Below are 23,605 nucleotides of genomic sequence, written 5' to 3' on the forward strand. Positions count from 1 at the left end.
CTCCTTTTGAAAGAACCCTAGTAAGGTGGGAGCCAGGGTGAAAAGTTTGTTGAAAAGGTGCATGGTCCTACTTCACAGGCGACCTAAATGGTTGCAGGTGCATTTCAAGTGCATGGCTAAGGAACATAAAGGACATCATACATGTAGCCAGTGCTGTATGGTCATTCTTAACCTAATTTAACATGATCTTCATTTTGGCAGATGTACTGTAGCATGTCTGATAATGTCATCTTTTCCTTTCCTCCTCTATGGCACTCATTTCATTTTGGCTCAAAGGAATGCACTAAATCTCAGGTATTGTAATTTGTGTGTGGTCTCCTAATACTAACCTCAGTTCATTTGTGAATTTGCATCGTAACTAATGAGTTTATAATATTGATGTGTTTTGCTTCATCTTGTTCTTTTGTATTTTGCCCTGATTTAGTAAAATCCCTTACAACTTTGAAACTCTCAGTGGTTTGGTTGATGTCACAGGCTGCTTTATTTGTGCAGACCTAGGGATAAATTGCTCACTTTCTTTGAAGAACGAATAAAAACGCAGACTACGTATTTTTAAGAATGAGTGGAGCACAGTTCTTAACTAACCTGCTTTGCGCATAAAGAAATGGAGAGAGAAAGACAGGCAGATAGGCATCGTGGGTGTTTAACTGCTTTTTGTGTGAAAGTTTTATGGGAAATCCATTAGACATTTACATTTTAAAGGCTATAGGTGAAAGCTTTAAATTTCAGGAATCCCAGTGTGAGAGCATTTTGGGAGACCACTGGTAAAATTTTAGTCAGAATAAAGGCTTTGTCAAAAAGGAAATAAGAATTTACACTTCGCTTGCATTTTCTTATTTGCGCTTGATTTTTAACCAGATTTCATGCTTTTATTTCATTCTGTATTTTAATTGAGGCCTATAATAATATATTTGCTCATTTGTTTCATGCCAATATATGACTAATTTACAGTTTCAGCATTACTCGTTTGAAATTTTGGGTCAAATTTGGGGTTATCAGGGAATTTGGAGTCAGGGAAGAAAAACTCATTTATCTCTGGAAACTAATTGGTTAAGTAACTAGTGAAATGTTATGGTTGTGTTTTCTTATTGCCCAGGAAAAAGATCGTGAATAATTTAATTCACATCAGAGGAAGGCTACTGTCAATGTGATATCTTTGGCTATTACAGTAACCTCGCCTGAAAACACGAAATATTTGTATAACTTTTCAAATTAAGGCCATTACCTTACGTTCTATACAATATAATGCATATTAAAATGTCACAGGTGACATAATAGCTGTATTTTATTTTAGAAGCACTGCTAATTTTTCAGTGATGTGGTAAATCTAAAAAATGTTGATAGTTTTTAAATTCGATTAAGATTCTTGTAAAATTGTATAAAAATTTTTAAAATTGCGCCACTGTTTTGAGCTTTTATCTAGTACATGTATACTTAAAATGTATATAACTTTAATATTTTAAAAGGTACGCCAGTATGTAATTAGTCCTCTTGTTCAGTATGAGAAATTACAGGTTAGTCTAATTCCCATGTAGAGGCAGGAATTGAATTTAACATGCGCACTGGGTTATGACGTATACCTTATGTACGCTTTTAAAAATTAGACGTGTTGCAGCAGTTTAACACAGATGATAGTAATTTCTTCAGAAACGCGAACACTCGCACAGTCCGTGTAGAGTGCTTTCAGGTCACTTTTTCAAGGCAAGTGTGTGAGGTTTGCAGAGAATAAGCATTTTAAAATGCAGTGAGAAGGCAAGATTGGAGATGGCTTTCATTAGCATTTTCTTACATTTTGATGAGTTGGGTTGAGGCTGTGTTTAAGACTGCCAGAAAACAGGATGCGGCACGAATTTTCAGTCTTTGAGTGGGGAGAGGCAGGTGGCAGAGTCAGGTCGTGGATAAGGTTCCCGGCGGAGGCTGGGGAATTCGGGGTCATTTCTAGACTGACTTGGGACTTTGGACAGGTTTACCTTGTCGACAGGCTCGGAATAGGGTGGGGGGGGGGGACCTGTTTATTTTACCCCTAATTACAGGCCCCGTCTGCATTGATGGGTAATTTATTCTAGAAGTTTGGGTGGGTAGGGAAGTGTGAGTTCCATAATAAGAATGGAGAGGAGAGGGAGAGGACTTAAAAGGGAAGAAGGGCCTTCTTACTTTCACCTGGATGCCGGGATGGGGAAGCTGGCACATACCTGCACATACCTGTTCTGTCATCTTTTTATTCCTTTTTTTTTTTTTTTTATGGGAAAAAGAAAAAAACAGCTCTGCTCTCTTCCTCGTCTAGAAAGTGTGAAAACTGTACAGAGATATTAGACTGAAGACTGAGGAAAAGTTGTCCCGTCTAAACTGTGGAGGTGATGTGTACCGACTGACGTTTCCTACCGTTGCAGCCTTCCAGGGCTGGTTGCATAATTAAAATGCTCTCCACTCTTTGAGGTTCCGATTGACTTTCCACCTCCACTCCTACTTACCCCCCAAAGTGTGGCTTTACTTTATACAAATTTGAATTAGGAGGATTCAAACACAATATAACATAAAACTTATTTATAAAGTTTCCAATCAGTGCAAACTTTTGGAAATGAGGAGAACCCATCGGTCATAGAAAAAGGTATTTCCCACACATTCTGTTAGTAATCCTGTTCTACAATGGGAATATACACTTCAGGGCACCGTGTAATAATTATGTATTGAATTTTTCTGTAGGTCAGGCTTAGTTTAAAGTTCTTGGTGCAGGTGTGCAAAAGAAATAAAAATACTGCATAAAAGTAAGTTAATATAATCTAAGTCGAATACAATGTAATATTACAAAAACATCATGGAATTAATTTTTTTTATTATAGTCAGCGATAATACAATATCTTTAACGTAGCACCAATGTAATAAGGTTGATTCTTATATGAGGCGTATGAAAATGAGTCCTATTTTTAATAAGGTTATTCTTCATAATATAAGACAAGTACTATTTCTTCTAATGGTAATCATTCCTAAGTTATATATATCTTATATATTTCTGAATATAATCTATCACTTTGTTTTAAGTGATGGATTTGATTTAAGTTGGTTTCATCTTTAGTTAAGGACTTCTTAGTAGGTTAATTTCAAAAAAATTTAAATATTGAAACATGAAAAAATTACAGTGTGTGTGTGATTATGCACATTTATTTGACATTAGACTTTTTGACATGAGCTGTTGTTCTCGCATTAGAAATAGGCAATATTTTCCCTCATGTTACGGCTTTGCTTTGTCACTTATTCTTTACTTTTTCACTGAGGTCTTCCTACTTTAATCCAATATATGCTACTTAACAGTAAGAGCATGTGTTGTGTATCAGTGACTTGTGTGTCTACTAAATTTCCTAGAATATTAAGGTCTTAAGATTTTTAACTTATAACAGTCAGTTCATATCCCACTTGACTAATTTATTCAATGATGATATTTAAAATCTGTTTATGTGCATATACAGAAATTATTCAAGTATGGGGAAATTTCTTAATTATTTGAATATTTTTATTCTTCATCTTTCATCAGGCGTTTGTTTGCTTAATTAAATCTAAAGCCGTTGTCTTCAGTATGGTCCTCAATCCCTCTCTGTGAATTATAATAGGATGGAGTTTCAGAAAATCTGTCTATTCTGTTTCTTGTATCATAGAGGAAAGCTCAGTATTTTCATTTATATGTTTTTATTATTTTAATGAATATTATTGGGCGCCCACCTTGTTTCAGGGCTGTGCCAGACTCCATGGCTGTAAAGGTCTACAGGACAGACAGAATCTGCCCTCATTGACTTTATGGCCTCGCACAAAATACAGACAAATCGACGGCAGTTAAGATAGAGGGAAATCCAGGTACCGTGGAGGCTCAAAAACCAGGCATCTTGAGGAATCAGGCGTGGCTTCCTGAATGGCCTTACTGTCTTTGCTCAAAGGAAAATCTTCTTTAATCCAAGAAAGCCCAATAGAAATGTGAAAAAGAAATGAATTGGGAAGTAAAGAAGGGAAAGAGGGGATGTGGATAGACTGTTGACAGGAGTGATAGATACAAACCTGCCCTCCCCACATTTTGGTAGATACTGTTGTGTGCATGCCCCGAAGTCTTTATATTTGCATCAGAGAGTCTTTTAAAGAGAAGTGGCAAAAGTATCCTTTGCTTTTCATGCTTATTCTCAGCAGGTTTACTAGCCCCTCCTCACCTAGACCATGTTGCATTTTAAAATCCTGCAGAAAGCTTCCTGTGGAAAGGTCTTTGAACAATAGGTGGACATGACAGCGTTGCATTCCTGGCAAAATGCAGCCTGTTAGAGCTGCTGCGGTGGCCTCTGCCTCCTTGCTTTGGGGGGAGCATTTCTCTTTCTTGCAGTTATAATCAGGTATTTATGTTGATTTAATTTATACGGATTGAGAAATTATACCATAGAGTCTGTTTAGAAATTGAAATGTAAATCAGGAAATAGTGTAAAATATGAAATGATTAATCTCGTGCTATTAACAGCATGCATTGCAAATTCATGCAAGGCAGTTGAGAAGAGTGTGCAGTGTGCTGTTTACACAAGTTTCAGCTTCTGTTAGAGGATGTCTATTTTTATGTATGACATCATCGCTGCTGCAGAACTCCCGTGGCCACTGGGATTTACTGTTCTTTCATTCCATTCTGAAAGAAAGCTTGTATTGATGTCATAATTGGACCCATCTTTTGGTTGCACTTGGAAATTGAAAGTAATCGGGGTGTTGTGTAGCATGTCATGGCAATATTTCAAGCAATTTATTTGTCAGAAAGATCACTGCCACTTTGTCCTGCCTCTAACTGTGAACACTGGTGGCTCTCTCTGTGCCTGTTCATGTTTTAGATATATTTGGCTAAAATTTAACTTTTAGTCTCAATGGCAACAATCCTTTCATCTTCAGCCATTTCATTTCTTATGTGATTTTTCCTTTCTTTCCTTTTCTTTTCTTTTCTTTTTTTTTTTGCCATGATATTTTGCAGTGCTACACACTGATTTGAAAAATGTCTCTTTTCTTTGGAAAAATCTACTTTGATATTCAGACCTATTTCCTACCAGTGCTGAACTGGCCTTTTTTACAATTAACTGATCCATTCTAAGTTGTCTGTTTTCACTATTTGAAACATTGGGTGACTAGAAATGTTCTCTTTTGATTTTGAATCCTGTGTTAAAACATTATTAACTTTGAAATACCTTTCTATTAGCTAGAAGATATTGTTGACCAGCCTCTGGAAGAAATTCTAGCATGTGATTCGATGTATGGGTGTTAGGTTGACATCACTCCTGAAAGGAAAATTTTAATGATTCATATTAAAATAATTTTTAAATGTCTACTAAATTTTGTACATATTTTTGGGTATAAATTTTCCTCCTTATCCTCTCAAAAAATTAGTCATTATCCGTATCTCAGTAGGAAAGTTTTTTTCCCTTTCTTTTACAGAAACTAATTAAGAACAAACTACAGATTAAAAAAATAACAGGTTTATTAAGTTACAACTCACGTGCCATACAGTTCACCTATTTAAAGTGCATAATTCAACTCTTTTTCTTTTCTTTTATAAAAAACATATAACACTGAGACTTCCCTGGTGGCGCAGTGGTTAAGAATCCGCCTGCCAATGCAGGGGACACGGGTTCGAGCCCTGGTCAGGGAAGATCCCACGTGCCGCGGAGCGACTAAGCCCGTGTGCCACAACTACTGAGCCTGTGCTCTAGAGCCCACGAGCCACAACTACTGAGCCCGTGTGCCACAACTACTGAAACCTGCGCCTAGAACCCATGCTCCGCAACAAGAGAAGCCACCACAGTGAGAAGCCCGCGCGCCGCAACGAAGAGTAGCCCCCTCTTGCCACAACTAGAGAAAGCCATCGCGGAGCAACAAAGACCCAATGCAGCCAAAAATAATAATAATAATAAATAAATAAATTTATTTTTAAAAATATGTAACACTAAATGTACCATCTTAACCATTTTTAAGTATACAGTTCAGTAGTAGTAAGAATATCAGTAGTAATGACTGACTTGAACATACCCAGTTCACAGGTGTACCTCACAGCCTTTGTGATAGTTTAAATTACACATAGGCTGAAAAATAACTTTAAGATATTTAGGAAAAAAATAATTATAGAATCTATTGAAAAACAATAAAAGGCTTACTGAACAATTGTATTAGAGCAGTTTCTTATGAACTTAGTATGGGGTCAGTAGCCTCTTGTTTTTTCCTGTGTCTTCCTTTCTCACTTTCAAGTGGAATATTGGTGGTGGTTGGATGTGATGCAGAGTTTAGAACTGCTAGCCTAGAGGAGAAATGATGTGACCACAGAGTGGGCCAGATCTGAGAAATGAATCGCTAATTGGAATAAATGGCGGAGGAATTCCGAAGGGAAAGGTTTGAAGATGAAAAAGAAAGTATTCAGGCTGTCTTGACTTTTACTCAGATATCTGTGAGGATAACAGTGATAATTGGTCACCTGTGGCTTTGGTACAATCCGGAAGGCATTTAGGAGTGTTAGAAAATAAGGTTAAAATCTCAAAGTAAGTTGTAGCGTTTCCCTCGCGCTAATTATTCGTGTACGTCCACTTTCCGTCCACTTCTTTATCCAAAATTTTAAACCGAACCTTCAAAACCCTGTTTGAATCATCAGGAATTTCGGAATACTCAGGAACGTTTTCAAGAAAAAGATCATTTTGCCATTTGTTACTCTATGAAGTATGCACATCCCAACCAAGTGTGATGAAGAGAATACTTGGGCCTCGGCAATAGTCTTTGATGCCCTCGATGCCCTTGACGGTAATGGGCATGCTTAACAAGCACTGCAGTCTTTTTATTCCTCCTCGGCACGAAAGTTTGCCTAACTTTTGGTACTAACCTTAGTTAGATAGGGAAGGTGTGAGCAGCTAGCCTTCCTACAAGTGGATGTGCTGTTAGAAGGTTCAGCTGAGGTAGGACCTTACAGGGTTTTACCTTAAAGGAATCTAAGGACAGCCGACAACTGGGTTTTTACAAAGAGCCAAGAGGCTGATCATTTTCTGGTTCATCTCAGAGCAGCAGCTGTCAAACGTGTCCATCTCAGGACTTGTTTACACTCTTAAAACTTTTTGAGAGGGACTTCCCTGGTGGCTCAGTGGTTAAGAATCCACCTGCCAATGCAGGGGACACCGATTTGATCCCTGGTCCGGAAGGATCCCACATGCCGCGGAGCAACTAAGCCTGTGTGCCACAACTACTGAAGCCCGCGTGCCTAGAGACCGTGCTCCATAACAAGAGAAGCCACCGCAATGAGAAGCATGCGCACCGCAACGAAGAGTAGCCCCTGCTCGCCGCACCTAGAGAAAGCCCGTGCACACCAACAAAGACCCAGTGCAGCCAAAAGTAAATAAATAAATACACTGGGCTTCCCTGGTGGCGAAGTGGTTGAGAGTCCGCCTGCCGATGCAGGGGACACGGGTTCGTGCCCCGGTCCGGGAAGATCCCACATGCCGCGGAGCGGCTGTGCCCGTGAGCCATGGCCGCTGAGCCTGCGCGTCTGGAGCCTGTGCTCCGCAACGGGAGAGGCCACAACAGTGAGAGGCCCACGTACCGCAAAATAAAAATTAAAAAATAAAAAATAAATACACTTATTAAGGAAAAAAACTTTTTGAGGGCTCCAACAGCTTTTGTTTATATGAATTATCTACATCATTACTTGGCATATTAAAAACTGAAACTGAGAAACTTAAAAATATGTATTCATTGGTTAATTAAACATAATAAACCCATCATACATTAACATAAAGGTTTTTTTAGTGAGAGGTAGCTATATTTTCAAAACAGAAAAAATGAGAGGAAGGGTGGTGGTGGTTTATAGTTCTTCAAATATGTTTAATGTTTGGCCTAGTAGAAGGCAGCTGGATTCTCATATCTGCTTCTGTATTCAGTCTTTTGTGATGTCCTTTTCTGGCTGAAGTATATAAAGTATGGCCTCACACAGATAGGTAGTTGGAAGAGGGAGGAGAGTTTTAGCAGCTTCTTCAAATAATCTTCCTGATACACTACACCAAAGTTTGACAAACGGTAGTTCCTTAAACCTGCTGTTGCACTGAGGAACATAACACTCTGTCAGTTAGCTTTAAAAATTTTTCTTTTATTAAAACCCATTCGTCTTACTTACACACCGAATGGGTCTTTCTATTCATGTGTGATTTTATAACATCATGCATTCTTCATTGAATTTAGGTCTTCTAAATTTTGGCGTGTTACACAATATAAAAAAAAAATCACATTTGTTAGTATCACTACCAGTCTCATGTCAAAAGGCCTTAATTATTGGGAAGCTGTCAAGCCTATGGGATTGGACATGTTTTCCTAATGTCTAATTTTTACTTGAAAGCTAAAATTTTATCCTTGGGAAAGTGCTATCAGCTGTTTTCCTTGAAGTGACAAGCTCAGTTTGTCCATTTTCAAGAAAATATCGGCCAAGTACCCTAGTCTTAGTAACCACAATTTGTCCATTTTTTGTTCCTTCCCACAGAAATAGCTTTCCATGAAAAAACCAAGTGCGGGACCCTTCTGAGAGCAGGGCCTGTAGACGGCTGAGCTTGCAGACCTGTGAGGCTGCCCCGCCCTTGTTTCCTGTGTGATTCTTCCCCTTACTTCCTTTTCCTTTTTGCAGCTTAATCTCCTCATAGATACAAGGAGAAAATGGAAAGCCCTCAAGCTAACTAGGGATGGAATCAGAAGAATTTAAAAATGCTTTGTATTAAATAATGGTTTTAAATATATTAATTAATTGGTTTGGATGGTCACCAGCAGTCCTTTTTGTAGTTACTGTAGTAATCTTCAAAGGTACATATTTTTACTTAATTTATTTAGCATTTCTCATTTAGAGAGTGTTTCTCTTTAGGAATTTTATCTTTGGAGCCCCTTTTCCCCCCAGAAAGTTCTCTGCCTCCTCTTCCCTATTAAGGTAATTATGAGCCATTATGTGGAATTATAAAATATTTAAACTTTTCATGCAAACATTTGTGTGATATGAAAGTATGACCTGATCATAACTGTAAAGAGTGTGTTAGACAACATTTTTTTTTTTTTTTTTTTTGCGGTACGCGGGCCTCTCACTGCTGTGGCCTCTCCCGTTGCGGAGCACAGGCTCCGGATGCGCAGGCCCAGCGGCCACGGCTCATGGACCCAGCCGCTCCGCGGCGTGTGGGGTCTTCCTGGACCGGGGCCCGAACCCGTGTCCCCTGCATCGGCAGGCGGACTCTCAACCACTGCGCCACCAGGGAAGCCCTAGACAACCTTTAAAACTGAGTTTTTGGTCTTATGCTAATACCGATAAGACTAGTTTCTGGTGTCCTCACCCACTGCCATACCCTCAAAAAAAGATCCTCACCAGGAGTAATTTCAGCAGCCTCCTGTGCGTGATTAATACTTTAGATTCAGGATAATGTAATGTATTACAAATTGTTTCAGTTTGATAGTGCGAAATAAATAAACAGTACCTCGCAATGTATTCAAAACTTCTCTCACCTTCTTACTATTTTTCTCGAATTTTATCTTTGTTATCCTCTAGTTTGAGTATCTTTTTTTCTTTTTTTACTGGCTCCCTTTTTCCTTTTTGGTCTAAATAAATATGCTGCCTTCACTCTTTCCACTTGTCCTGCCTATGTTAAGACACCAGTGGTTGGTTTCCTTTGTCATCACAGCGTGTGGTTTACTTCTCATAATGGTGCTCTGAGATTCGGTGTGCTTCAGTTATCCGCTACTGCAGTAGAATATCTGAAAGGGTAGCGCTGCCTTGGGGAAGGGACTGGAAGTTTTCCCGCTCCCAACCTTGAGATGATAAGTTTGCCCTGGTGAGAGCTGAAATGCCCACTTGTACATTCTATGAAGTCAGTGTTCACTATAGATTCCTGCATCCCTTCTCGCTTAGAGAAGGTGATTGTCTCACTTTCTCCCCTACTGCATTTTTATCTTTATTGTAAATACCATGCTTTCTGGTAGTGTGTATGATATTTTTTTCATTCATTTTTTATTGAAGTATAGTTGAATTACAATGTTGTATTAATTACTGCTATACAGCAAAGTGATTCAGTTATACGTATGTATATATCTTCTCTTTCATATTCTTTTCCGGCATGGTTTATCACAGGATACTGAATATAGTTCCCTGTGCTATGCAGTAGGACTTTGGCGTTACCTAGTCTATATATATTAGTTCGCATCTGCTAACTCCAAACTCCTAATCCATCCCTCGCCCACCCTCCTCCCCCTTGGCAACCACCAGTCTGTTCTCTGTGTCCCTGATTCTGTTTCTGTTTCGTAGATAGGTTCATTTGTGGCATATTTTAGATGCCACATATAAGAGATATCCTATGGTATTTGTCTTTCTCTTTCTGACTTAATTCACTTAGTATGATCATCTCTGGTTGCATCCATGTTGCTGCAAATGGCATTATTAGTTTTGGTTTTTGTTTTTTAAGAGTCCACTGAATTGAACGGTATGTTGTAAAATTTGGGCCCAACAGATTTTTTTTTTTTTTTGGCTTCACCTCCTTGAAAAAGCATTACCTATAAAATACAAGCCATCAAGAAAAGTAGGTTTTGTTATACATTTGCTCCAAGGCAGCCCTTTAGTAACCATTCCACACGATGCACAGCACATTTTGCTTATGTCCACCACACTGCTGAACTAACCAGGATGATTTCTGAAGGTCATACCTGATTCCTTGAATTCCTGTCCTGTCCCACTTTGTCTTGGGGGTTAAGTGTAGAATGAATGAGTGAATGCTACTTATTCTGTTTAGTGTTTCATTATAGATTTATGGTTGTGTGTTAATACAGTGAACTGCTACTTTATGGCACAATCAGGAGGTATAATCTTCCGTGATTGTGATTCATCTGGCCAGTTGTGAGCAATTCTAACAATTATAGTCGTCTGAGACATACAGTTAAATATTCTAGCCTTGTCCTTTAAAAACACCAGCATGGTAGTAATTGAACATTTCAAAGCGCAACTAAAATATGAATAGGGTAAAATACTCTGTTTGCCTTTTCAGAGCTTTTAAGGAGAGGGAGAAATTAGATGGGTGGTTTTTGTTTGTTTATTCATTTATTTATGAGAAGGAAGATTGAATATTGTCATCTTAAACTCATGTGGTCATGGTGGGAGGCTGGCTTCTTTTATAAGGGAACATTTAAAAAATTTCTGTGGCATCTAAAATATTTTCTATACTGAGACAGTCTCTTCTATATTTAATTATTTTCCAGGCAAATTTACTTGGAAGCATTTCCTGTCTGGAGTGTATTTAATTACATCAGATGGGCAGTCACAATTCTATTCCTGGTCGTGAAGTCCACTGATGAATGCTGCTGCTTATAAATACTGTTATTTTCATGTAGAGTGAAGGTTATTGAACCATTAGGAAAATTTATACATATTTATTTGAAAACCTCAGATTTAAAAAATGAAAGTATGTTTGTTAAAATTAAATTCCTGAAGAGTCAGGAGAGTCTTTGGAAGCAGACAGTATTTCGTATGCCTTTGTATACGTTTTGCACAGTGTGTATGCTGTTACGGTAGGTCCTCAGCAGTGTCCTGGTTCCATGCTGGTGTCAATCAAACTCCCAGAATTAGCATTAGTTAACATTTCTAGGAGAGGCATCATAGATCCACCTGCATTAACGCATCGACACAACATTAATTAATGGGTTGCCCAAACCTTGAGTGCAGCTGAATTTTTAGAATATCTTGGAAGGAATAAAATCAACCCTTATTGGATCCTTATGACACATACCAGTCGTCAGGGTGCTTTTTCATGTATTTCGTCAGTCAGACTTTCCTGCAGCGTTGAATGTTTGGTGATGGCATCTCCACTGTTAGGAGATAAGCCTCCTAAGGTCAAAGGTGTCAAGCAATGTGTTCAATGTTCATGGTCACAGAATCAAATAAAGGCATAGGTCTTCTCTGTCCCTGACACAGAACATTATTTATTTTTGAAAATGAATTTAACATATATTGCTTTTATGTTACTTAAACTTTAAATTTGATCTAAAAGAAATATAATATGTATCATATAATCCACCCACTTTAAATGCCTACAATTTAAGTACCTTTAAAGGAAAGAGGCCGGAGCACAGAATGTCCACTCTGGTAGGCTTTGGTTGATTCACCAGTCTTTTTTGTTGCAACTGGGTGTTTTCCCCTCTCGAACCATGCATCCCTCATCAATAAAGCACAGCATCCCCCCCCCCCCATTTAAATAACCTTTCTAGCTTCATTCCAATACAGAAATGGGTTTTCACTGGCAATCAGTACTATTTCATAACAGAGCATAACTATGTAATTAGTGTGTTTTAAAAGTTAGGTCCACTGATATTATAAGTAACAAGCCAAATCTTGCCAGAAGATCTTTTGTAAGTATGACTTTTTAATGAACTAAAACAACTTACAGTTGTCTAAAGGTAGTCATCATTTTTAGAGATAAAAACACGGGGGCTTCCCTGGTGGCACAGTGGTTGAGAATCTGCCTGCCAGTGCAGGGGACACGGGTTCGAGCCCTGGTCTGGGAAGATCCCGCATGCCGCGGAGCAACTAAGCCTGTGCACCACAACTACTGAGCCTGCGCGTCTGGAGCCTGTGCTCCGCAACAAGAGAGGCCGCGACAGTGAGAGGCCCGTGCACCGCGATGAAGAGTGGCCCCTGCTCACCGCAACTAGAGAAAGCCCTTGCACAGAAACGAAGACCCAACACAGCCAAAAATAAATAAATAAATTTTTAAAAAAAACAACAAAAAACACACCGCCACAAAATTACTAACTTCTGCACCAGAAAATATTGGAAGTGTTCTGGTAGTATTTAAGAATATTGAAAATGTATATCAAATAATTTCAGGGGGTTTATAAACCTTCTGTAAAACTGATGATGTAGTTATGTACGACTTTTAATAATTCAAATTATTGCTACCATTAAGAAAAACACCTTTTACTTACCTTTTTCTAAGTTTGACAGCATTTAATTTGCAGAGTAAGCGATGTTAAAAAGAAAACCTTTAAACCGTTGTCCAATTATCACTATAATTTTTAAAAAGTAAGGGCATTTTAATACTTCCTCTCTGGCTGCCAAAGTAGGAAGATAAAAGGTTTCAGAATAAAGGATAGTTACCACCAGCAAATCTTATCCCAAGATAGACCATCTGAATGGAAATATTACCCCTCTACCCCCATCTTGCTACTAGCTAACGTTTGGGACCAGCCATATAGTTAAGATAACTTTAAGAACGTAAAAGGATTTTAGGAATCTGCCAGTCAAACCACTTAATAAAATTTATTTTTTTCTATGTGATCACTGACGTTCGTCCTCTGCTTTAAGATTTTTAGTTACACTTAGCACTGATATTTGTGAGACAGTCCATACGTAACGTGTGTCAAAATTGTACGCTACCTCCTGGTACAAAGAAAGGGTTTTGTAAATCATAGCAGTTATTGTTGCTTGTAGGAAAGGCCTAATTATTAAGCAACTTCCCTTATGTTTAGTGAAATCTGCCTCTCTGTACCTTAGTCTGTGGTTCTAGGTATCTCTTAAAGCAGCACAAATGAATATTCGTGTTCCATTTCCATGTAACTGTGCTTCAGGTATTTAATGAGACCCTGCTCTGTTCAGCCTCTTCTCTAGGTTACACATTCCTAACTTCTTATAACTTTTCTGAACCCCTTATCATCTTGATCTTCTGCTGTTTGAACATTACAGTTACTTATTCTCGGTCCTAAGTCTAGATGATGTCTAGAATGGGTTGCTGTAAACCACATGCAGGCTACAGCACAGCTTCCTGTCCCCCTCCCTCTGGGCCTTATGCGTCTGATAATGTAACCTGAGATTTTACTAGGGTTTTCGGTCACCTTGGAGCTTTTGGCCAGCTCCCTTTTACAGATAGCCCCTCCAACCTCCTTCCCCCCCCCCCCCCCCCCCCCCCCCCCCCGCCACGAATTGTTCCTCCAGCCTGACCTTCCCTCTCCTGTACTTGTAGGAGTGACACTTTGATGGTACACATGGTACACTGTTAAATTTAGATTTGCTGGTTTTCATCTGCTCTTTTCACCTGCCAAGTTATTTAAAACACCTAATTTTGTCAGCAAGCAAATCGGACATCTTTCGTGGTTGCACAAGTATCCTATGACTGTTTCCTCAGCTTAAAGTAAAGCTGCTGTAATACTGCTTCACAGGTGACTTTTGAAAATGTGTAAGTGGAATTACTTATGCATTTATTCTTTGAGCAATTACTGTGTGTTAAGTACGAGAGATAAAACATTTTATCATTGACAATATGAGATAAAATGTTGTATGGTCCCTGCTTTCAGCTAACTTACATTCCAGTTTGTGGTCAGTATTTCTCTTTTTGTTAAATAAAAATAAGAATGATAATTAACTGCTGTGTTCGTGCAAACATATTAATCGTAAGGGAGTAGGTTACATGCCAAATTAGTAATAAAGATAGTAATTGCTTTTATTTATTTATTTTTTTTTTTTTTTTTGCGGTACGCGGGCCTCTCACCGCTGTGGTCTCTCCCACTGCGGAGCACAGGCTCCGGACGCGCAGGCTCAGCTGCCATGGCTCACGGGCCCAGCCGCTCCGCGGCATGTGAGATCCTCCCGGACCGGGGCACGAACCCACGTCCCCTGCGTCGGCAGGCGCACTCCCAACCACTGCGCCACCAGGGAAGCCCAGTAATTGCTATTTATATTTGGAGTGGTGCTCTATGAAATACTGAAGTCAGGAGCCCACTTGCAAGCCTCGTCCTTAGGACAAAGCAGTGAAATGATTTGCAACCAGTGTACAAGGACTTCCCCTCTGAGGCTGAGCATTTTGAGGTGAAGTCTGGTCTCGTTAAAACAGGTTCTTGGGAATGAGGTAAGCTTTGTGAAATCAGCTGTTAAGGTCTGTGCATTTTGAAAAGCCCCATTCTGTATGTTGGAATTTCTTACTCGCTTACAGCCTTCTTTATTTTTCTTAGTTTTTCTGCATGTCTCCATTTCGTGCCATCTTTTTTTTTTGGCCGGGGAGGTGGGGGCATGACCAAGGATTGAACCTGGGCCATGACGGTGAAAGCGCTAAGTCCTAACCGCTGGGCTGCCAGGGAACTCCCCATTTCATGCCATCTTTTAATCGTTCTCTTCTAACGTGGCCCATGTAAATAGTGAGCATATTTTTTATAGACAGGCTACGTTAGTTCTCCAGTTACGAGTCAGGTGCAACATAAGCAGTGTGTTGTCAGACAGCTTTTTTATTGAAGACATAGCCTAAAGAGTTCTTTGAATATATCTTTAGAGTATATCTGGGTGATCTTTTTTGGACTCATAATTCAATCTAAGTGCTAATTCAAGTAATGGTTCCTAGTGTTTCTAAAGCCTTCATTTAAATTAAACTCAGATGTGTATTCAACAGTTATTATGTATCAGGCATGGTGTTGGTGTCTCTCATTTTATTTCGTAATTAAATTATTTTAAATAAAGAACCTGAAGTACCTTTTTATTGGTCAGAGTAGAAAAAATAAAAATTCTAGCCCCGATTTCCTCTGTGAGGAGGGTGTGTGGGGGGACCTGTCTGAAGTTCACCCAAGGATGAAACAGATTGTGTGAAAGGTAAGGATGAATTACGGTGTGAAGAATTTGTCAGATAATCAACTTTTTTTTGTTTTGTTTTTTGTTTTGTTTAGAAAGAAATCGTAATACTAATGGGATGTTTTGGGTTTAGGAAAAGAGAAGTGAAATTTCTGACCGTACCTTGCACAGTTTTGCATTGGCTTGGTGCTCAGTGGGTTTGGTGTGGTTGTGTAGAAAATAGCACTTTAAAATGTCATTTCTTTGATGAACAATAAAACATTAGGGTTCAAATTTGTAAAATTTTATGTTTCCAGATATTGAAGAATAAATTCTTCCTGCCTCTCCAAGAGATTTTCTCCAACCTCTGTAGTTTTTCCTCTGGGGAAGGGAGAAGAGGGAAAGCAATCAACATACGTATAGTGGATAAAGTAAATAATATTAGAAACCTGGAGTTCTATTTTGTGCTCTTCCAAACTACTAACTCTGTAATCGCATACACTTTATTTTTCTGGGAAAGGACGAATACATTATTTTACTGCTTCCTTGGGTGCTGACCAGGCTTAATTAAGTGTTTGCAAAGCACTTGGAGATCTATGGATAAACACTATAGATGCTCTACATAAATAAACACATATTAATCCTAAATGTGGTTGATAATTACTGAGAAGAACAGACCATTTTTCTCAATTTCATAGTAATTAAAAAGGGCATACTTTAGGTGGAAAAAAGTATAAATGAATATGATGGGTTTAAATTTAGCATGGAAAGGCTTAAGTAATTTCTTGAATTGTGTTATGATCTATCCTTTGGGTCACTGTTGCTGATAATTTAGAAGTCACTAGAAGTTCTTAGGCAGAAAGCTGTTACGTGGTCCTTTTTCTAGCTGGATCTATTTAATGCTATTTGCTGAATCTAGATGGTTAAGGAATAGGGTAAATAGAACCAAAATCAGCCTAAGGGTGATTTTTTTCTTATTTGTGTAAAATCTGTAATATGGGATTCTCTTAAATCTTCAGTTCGTATTTTATGTTTGGCATATTATAATCTGGTATAATTGTATTTCATTGTACAAGGTAGTAGGGATAGTAAAATTTCAGTACTGCAGTCATGAGTTTTGAAATGTGTAGGTTGTAGGCGTGGAGCCAGGTTGGGAGAGAAATCTCACCAGTCTCAGCACAGAAGAGCATGAGTGCCTGAGGATGTGGGACTCTGACCTCATCTCTCAGGGTCCCCGATGAGGTTAGTTTCCTCCTCCAGAGAGGTGACAGGTTTTTCTGCAAAGACAAGCAACGCGAAATCTTCCCCTAAAAGGTCGGCCGCCGTCAGCATGGAGGTGATTTGACTTCACCTTGGAGACGGGTTTCTGTCGCGTGGGCCTGTGGGGCACGGGCTGGATGGGTGAAACTTGTGCGGCTTGATCATTTAGTTCTTGAGTTGCCATTGGCTTTATTTGCGTGTGTAGTAAAATACACATAACATTTAAATTTATCATTTTAGCCGTTTTTAAGTGTCCAGTTCAGTGGCATTAAGTACATTCACCTCATTATGCAGCCATCACCACCATCCATCTCCAGAACATTTTCATCTTCCCAGAAGAAACTCCATACCCATTAAACGTGACTCCTCATTTCTCCCAGCCCCTGGCCACCACCATTCTCCTTTCTGTCTTTGAAGTTGTTACAAGTGTAGTCATACAGTGTTTGTCTTTCTGTGACTGAATCATTTCACTTTAGCAGTGTCTTCAAGGCGTGTCCTTGTTGTAGCTCGTTAGAGAATCTTGTTCCTTTTTAAGACCGAATATCCCATTGTATTGATATGTATATACCACATTTTGTTTATGCATTCATTCATAGATGGACGCTTGAGTTGCTTCTAGCTTTTACCTTTTGTTTTTTTTTTTTCAAGGTTTTATTTTTTAGAGCAGTTTCAGGTTTACAGCAGAACTGAGAAAGAGGTACAGAGATTTCCCATATATCTCTGCCCCCATGGATGCATAGCCTCACTCACGAGGATAGTACTTTTTTTTTTTTTTTTTTAACCAAGGATGACCCTACATTGACACATCGTATTTGTGCAAACACCATAGTTTACCTTAGGGTTCACTCTTGGTATAGTACAAATGGGTTTGGACAAATGTATAATGACTTGTATCCATCATTATACCATCATACAGAGTATTTTCTCTGCTCTAAAAATCCTCTGTGCTCTGCCTGTTCATTCCCAGTGCACCTCCCCTCCCTCCACCACCACTGACCTTTTACTGTCTCTATAGTTTTGTCTTTTCCAGAATGTCGTGTAGTTGGAATACATACAGTATGTAGCCTTTGGAGATTGGCTTCATTCACTTAGTAATATGCACTTAAGGTTTTTCTGTGTCTTTTCATGGCTCGATAGCTGGTTGCTTTTTTAGCGCTGAATAATGTTTCACTGTCCTGACATACCACAGTTTACTTATACATTCACCTACTAAAGGACCTCTTGGTGTGGTTTCCAAGTTTTGGCAGTTATGAATAAAATAGCTATAAATATTCATGTGCAGGTTTTTGTGTGGACATAAGTTTTCAGTTGCTTTGGGTGTATATCAAGGAGTGGGATTGCTGGATCATCAGGTAGAAGTATGTTTAGCTTTGTAAGAAACCACCACACTGCCTTCCAAAGTGGCTACACCATTTTGTATTCCCATCACCAATGAGTGAGAGTTCCTGTTGCTGCACATCCTAACCAGCATTTGGTGTTGTCAGTGTCTGAGGGTTTGACCATCCCAAGAGGTGAACAGTGGCACCTCGTTATTGTTTTGATTTGCATTGCCCTGATGACGTATGGTGTGGAGCATCTTTTCATGTCCTTATTTGCCATGTGTGTATCTTCTTTAGTGAGGTTTCTATTAAGGTCTTTGGCCCTTTTTTTTTTTTTTTTTTGCGGTACGCAAGCCTCTCACTGCTGTGGCCTCTCCCGTTGCGGAGCACAGGCTCCGGACGCGCAGGCTCAGCGGCCATGGCTCACGGGCCCAGCCGCTCCGCGGCATATGGGATCTTCCCAGACCAGGGCACGAACCCGTGTCCCCTGCATCGGCAGGCGGACTCTCAACCACTGCGCCACCAGGGAAGCCCCACAGCAGAAGTTTTTAATTTTAGTGAATCCAACTTATCCATTATTTCTTTCATGCATCATGTTTGGTGTTGTATCTAAAAAGGCATCACCATACTCAAGGTTGTCTACGTTTCCTCTTATTATCCTGTAGGAGTTCTGTAGGTTTGCGTTTTACATTTAGGTCTGTGATCCATTTTGAGTTAATTTTTGTGGGTGGCGTAAGGCCTGTTTCTAGGTGGTGATGATGCTTTTTGCGTGTGGATGTCCATTTGTTCCAGCACCATTTGTTGAAGAGACTCTCTTTGGTCTGTTATGTTGCCTTTTCCCTTTGTCAAAGAACAGCACTGTTTACTTTTAAATAATTCATTTGTCTGTTATAGAAAAATATCTGGGACTTTTTGTGTTAGGGACTGGTTTACAGGATCAAATATGGTCTTGCTAATGTCCATTCCCAGTCACTGGGGGTTTCTTTCATTTAAAAAGTGTTGATTGTATACAACACGCAGCGTGCTATGCACTGCAAATCCAGTGGCACGCGGGCAAGCACGGTGTCAGCCATCGAGGAGAGGGGTGTGTAGCAGGGGAAAAGCAAGCACTGATTGCACATAAGTTCGTGATTAAGCATGAACTCACGGCATGACAGGAGAGTGCTGTACAACGTGATGGTAGCTTTGAGGGCATTTCACCAGTGGGTTTTGAGGGGTGGCGTAGGAGTCGATCAGGAAAGGGAGGGTGAGGGCGAGTTCAAGGCAGAGGAAATAACACGTGAAAAGGTCCCCTTGCCCCTTCAAGGAAGCAAGAGCCGCTGAGGTGACCTGAGGGTCTGAGTGTGGGGTGAGTCTTGAAGACACGCAGGTCTTGCAGATACCACAAGAGCTGTAGTCTGTGCGCTGAGAGCAGTGGGAAGCCATGCGTGTGTCTGGGTTTGAAAAGGGGGCTCAGTGGATTCAGATGAAATGACCAGACTTTAGTTTTTCAGAGATCTCAGAGGCAGTCTGTCAAATGGGTTGAGTGGACGAGGTTAGAACTGAATCCAGACAGTTCAGTAAGGAGACTTTTGCAGTTTTCGCGGCAAAAAATAATGATTGGAGTGGGATGGTAGCAGCGGAGATGGAGAGAAATCTGGATTGTAGGGAAGGTAGAGACGCAATTAGTGGGATACTGTGACGGATCGGATGTGGACAAGGGTGTTAAGGGTGACTGGTCGACGTCTCAGGCATTATAACAGGACCGTGGTGGTCCTTCATTTGAGAGGGCGGTGCGGTGAGGGAGTGACGGAACCAAAGTAGGTGATTCCTCAGAGGTTTGGGTGTGAAGTGGGGAAGAGGTCAGACAGTAGCCACGGGAGAATGTAGGCTCTCGGCGATGTTTCTGGTTTTGGTTTTGTGTCTGAGATGGGAGTGACCTGAACATATTAAAAAGTGGAGGGCTTCCCTGGTGGCGCAGTGGTTGAGAGCCCGCCTGCCGATGCAGGGGACACGGGTTCGTGCCCCGGTCCGGGAAGATCCCACATGCCGCGGAGCAGCTGGGCCCGTGAGCCATGGCCGCTGAGCCCGCGCGTCCGGTGCCTGTGCTCCGCAGCGGGAGAGGCCACAGCAGTGAGAGGCCCGCGTACCGCAAAAAAAAAAAAAAAAGTGGAGAACCTCTAGTTGTGGGCGAGAGGTTGAGTGGATGATACAAGAAGTCTGTGGAAGGGGCATGCTGGGGGTAGAAGGATGCCAAATCGAGAAGTGGAGGGCCTGGCTGCCTTCAGGTGTGCAGGGAGAGGAAAGAGAATAAGTGGTGTGGGAGCCAGCTTAGGGAGCAGCGGGTACGGGCAGCTCCAAAGTCAGGTACTCAAGTAGCTAGATTTTCCATAGCTGTTTTCGATCGTGGATACCGTTTATAGATAGGTGCGACCATGAGAACCGGACCAGGGCTTCCAAGCTAAAATGTCAACAGTAATGCTGTCTTTTCCAATAACCTACTAACCCGGGTGGAATTCAGTGTGGTAGAATTACACAACCTTATTAAATTTCAACTTTCTACCTCTAAAAGAAGTTTGATTTGGTTTTTATAAAAAAAAAAACCTGAGTGGGTTTATTTTGATATAATTTGCAAGGTGCTGTGTGTGTGTGCCCGAGTGTGTGTATGGGTGTTTGTGAAAAATCACGCCTTCTAAATTTATACAAAGCTTGCATTTTGTGAATTTTTGGTGGGTACTTGTTTCCTACAGCACGGTGATATTCGAGGGTGGGGACGAGGTCACAGCCATCCCTGTTTCTTCCCCTTGGTGAAAAATCATATTTTAGTTCAAAGCTGTTCAAGTGAGTCCTTGCTCTGCTCTCCCACCCTGTCTTCAGAGATATTATTTGGAGTCAGCAATCAATGGATTCCATCCCTCTGAGACTTGCTTAACCTACAGCCGCTGATAAAATACAGGCAAGAGCTCGTTACTTTATCTGAATTGTCCATTGCTACCTTAATGAGTGAAATGGTTAAGTAGAGGAGGGGGCGAGCCTTAAGGAATGTGTGTACCGTTTGAGCTGAATATTTCAGTGTATATAGGGAGAGGGAGGGCGAGAGAGAAATCCACTTACATCACTAGAACTGCATTGAGTGTGAGCCTTGCAGGTTAAGAGACAGACTCCAGTGTCTTGCTTTCTGCAGGAAGCAGCAATGCCGCCTGTTTCCTAAGAGGAATTTTTTATTTAGAAAAGGAAGCTTTCTCTCTACCCAGGAAATGGCTTTCCTTGTGCGTTGCTATGCCAACTGCCTGCAGCCATGGTCCTCCAAAGTAAGCACAATAATGTAATTATATTGGTGTATTGCATTCAGACTCGTGCTTCTCAAGACTGTGTGTGTGCGTGTGCCGTGTTTCTGTTAGTGACTCTCTTGCTGGCAGTCATGCTTGTGTTGAGTGTAAGGGACAGACATCATTAGATCAAATGTCCATCAGTGTCATGCCGCCGAGATTAATTGTGCAAACTTGGTTAGTGGAGTGGGACAGAGATGACTGGTCACCGCTCCGTCAGCATCATTGGCAGCCAGGGAGGAGGTCCCGATTCACACGCTCTGCCCTGGTTCTTTCTTTCTTTCTTTCTCTTTCTCCTTTCTTCCTTGGTCGAAGGGGTCCGTATGTGTGATTGCAAATGAGACAAGAGTATTAACAATGCTTGGCTGAATGCTGAAGACTGGTTCCTCCACCACCCTGACCGAGATCATTCTCTAGGAAGCCTTTTGGAGGGGAGTCTGTGTGCAGTCAGCCATTTTAGCTTTTTTTTTTTTTTTCCCCCTTTTCTTTTGCCTCTCGTTCTTCGGTCTCAGAAATGATCTTGTTCTCCGGGAGGACTGAGAGCTGGATAAGGTTTCCTCAGTCTCGTCGTAGCCGGAGATGGCTAGAGTTTCAGCGTTATGAAAATGGAGACCGGCAGGGTCGTGTGGATCCCTTTTCTGGTCCACAAGTATGAGGGTTTTCAGCTCACCGGTAGTGAGACTTGAAGCTGCAGCTGGCTCTCCTCCTCTTTTTTTCTTTCTTTCTTCTTCGTTTTTCTTTTAATTCAGTGCCGTCAAGGGTGACTTGGCATCCATGAGAGACTGGTACATGATGTGTAAGTTCAGTCCAGCATATGTTTCTTCATTATGAAACCACTAGCAATCCCAGCTAACCATGGAGTTATGGGCCAGCAGGAGAAACATTCAGTAAGTACCTCAAATGCCGCTGTGCTTCCACCTTGCGTCATAGGGAACGGCTTTAAAATGGGGATGATCGCTGTGTCTCTTCAGGGGAGGCATGTTTTCTAGAGGGTCTGAGAGTCTGCTTGGAGGAGGGAGGGTAAGTTACAGATGGCTTGTTCTTCCACTTCTGTTGTGATTTAACCATTTTTTCCAACAAGACCAGCAGTCCATTTAAAGCAAGATCACAAACACTGTGAAACACTGGACGGCTGATTTTTATAATCAGAAATTAAAACTTGGCAATTCAGCTTTAACTCAGCACTTGAATAGTCTCTTTAAAATATTTTGTATCGTTGAATTTAACGAGAGATCATGAAAAGGTTATTGGGCACAGGCGTCTGCGGTACGGAATTCACATGTAGGCTTGAAGGAGGGAGGAGAGCTTCGGTTATTGATTTGGTAATAAAACCATCAGGGGGACTCATCTGACTTCTTCACAGGAATTAACAGGTGGTGAGAACACGGAATTTTGTTTGTTTGTTTTAATGCCACAAGTATTGCTTCTTTACAATTGATCCCATGAGTCAGCTCTGCATCTGTCACGCTGAAATCCCACAGACAGCTACTGCTGTTTGTGAGAAACACTTTTCTGCGGTTAATACCAAGTCCCAGCCTCCTGTTCTAGGAATGTGAGTTCTCACTTTGCTGCCTTTGTACCACCATGTTGGAAGCTTTCTGCCATCACGCTAATTCATATGTGCGTGTCTCACATATATATTTAAATGTCCCAAATGAAAATGCATACATTTAGGCAGTATATATAGTAATTAGTCTAAGTATTTTTAAAATGCCTATTTTTATATTCTGGCATCTAGCAAGTACCCTATTAGGGTATAGGAATTATCTTTTACGTATGCTAAAAAGATTGAGCTGTTAAACTTTGAAGACGGAGGTAAATTGCTGAGGCTTTGAAAATTTATAGACAGAAGGCCGTGAATTAGAATATTTAGATGCCTAGGTTTATGGATCTAATTTGGTTTTGTTCACCATCACGAACAAAACTGTTAACTAAATCCGAGAGGTTTTCTTAGATGAAGCTACGCATAAGGCATCGCCCTGCACGCCCAGAGAGTGGGTGGGATGTTCCCGGGCAGTGGCTGTGTTGCAGGCGTGTTATGATGCAGGGCTTGGAGCCCAGCCCCCTCGTAATGAGATTCTTGTGGTACCTCGCTAATTAAATCTCTTCGGATCAGATCCAAAAACAGACCAGCCTTATACTTA

At 40.6% G+C, this 23,605-nt stretch overlaps 1 protein-coding gene across 6 annotated transcripts in view; it reads left to right on the forward strand.

Annotated features, from left to right (window-relative positions):
- The window catches only part of RAPGEF2 (Rap guanine nucleotide exchange factor 2), a 244,588-nt gene that overhangs the window by 130,716 nt on the left and 90,267 nt on the right, over positions 1-23,605 (forward strand). For 3 of the 6 annotated variants that reach the window (XM_029234929.1, XM_029234930.1, XM_029234932.1), the window contains one exon: positions 277-294. The exons of 1 other annotated variant lie outside the window; for it this stretch is intronic. In XM_029234929.1, coding sequence (XP_029090762.1) covers positions 277-294 — 18 coding nt within the window. Of the gene's footprint in view, positions 1-276; positions 295-21,374; positions 21,444-22,288; positions 22,349-23,605 lie in introns of those variants that run through there. 2 more of the 6 variants (XM_029234933.1, XM_029234934.1) reach the window with 2 other exon arrangements.

The sequence above is a fragment of the Monodon monoceros genome, unplaced genomic scaffold (assembly GCF_005190385.1).
Source record: "Monodon monoceros isolate NGI ecotype Baffin Bay Population unplaced genomic scaffold, NGI_Narwhal_1 Super_Scaffold_20, whole genome shotgun sequence".
Lineage (NCBI taxonomy): Eukaryota > Metazoa > Chordata > Mammalia > Artiodactyla > Monodontidae > Monodon > Monodon monoceros.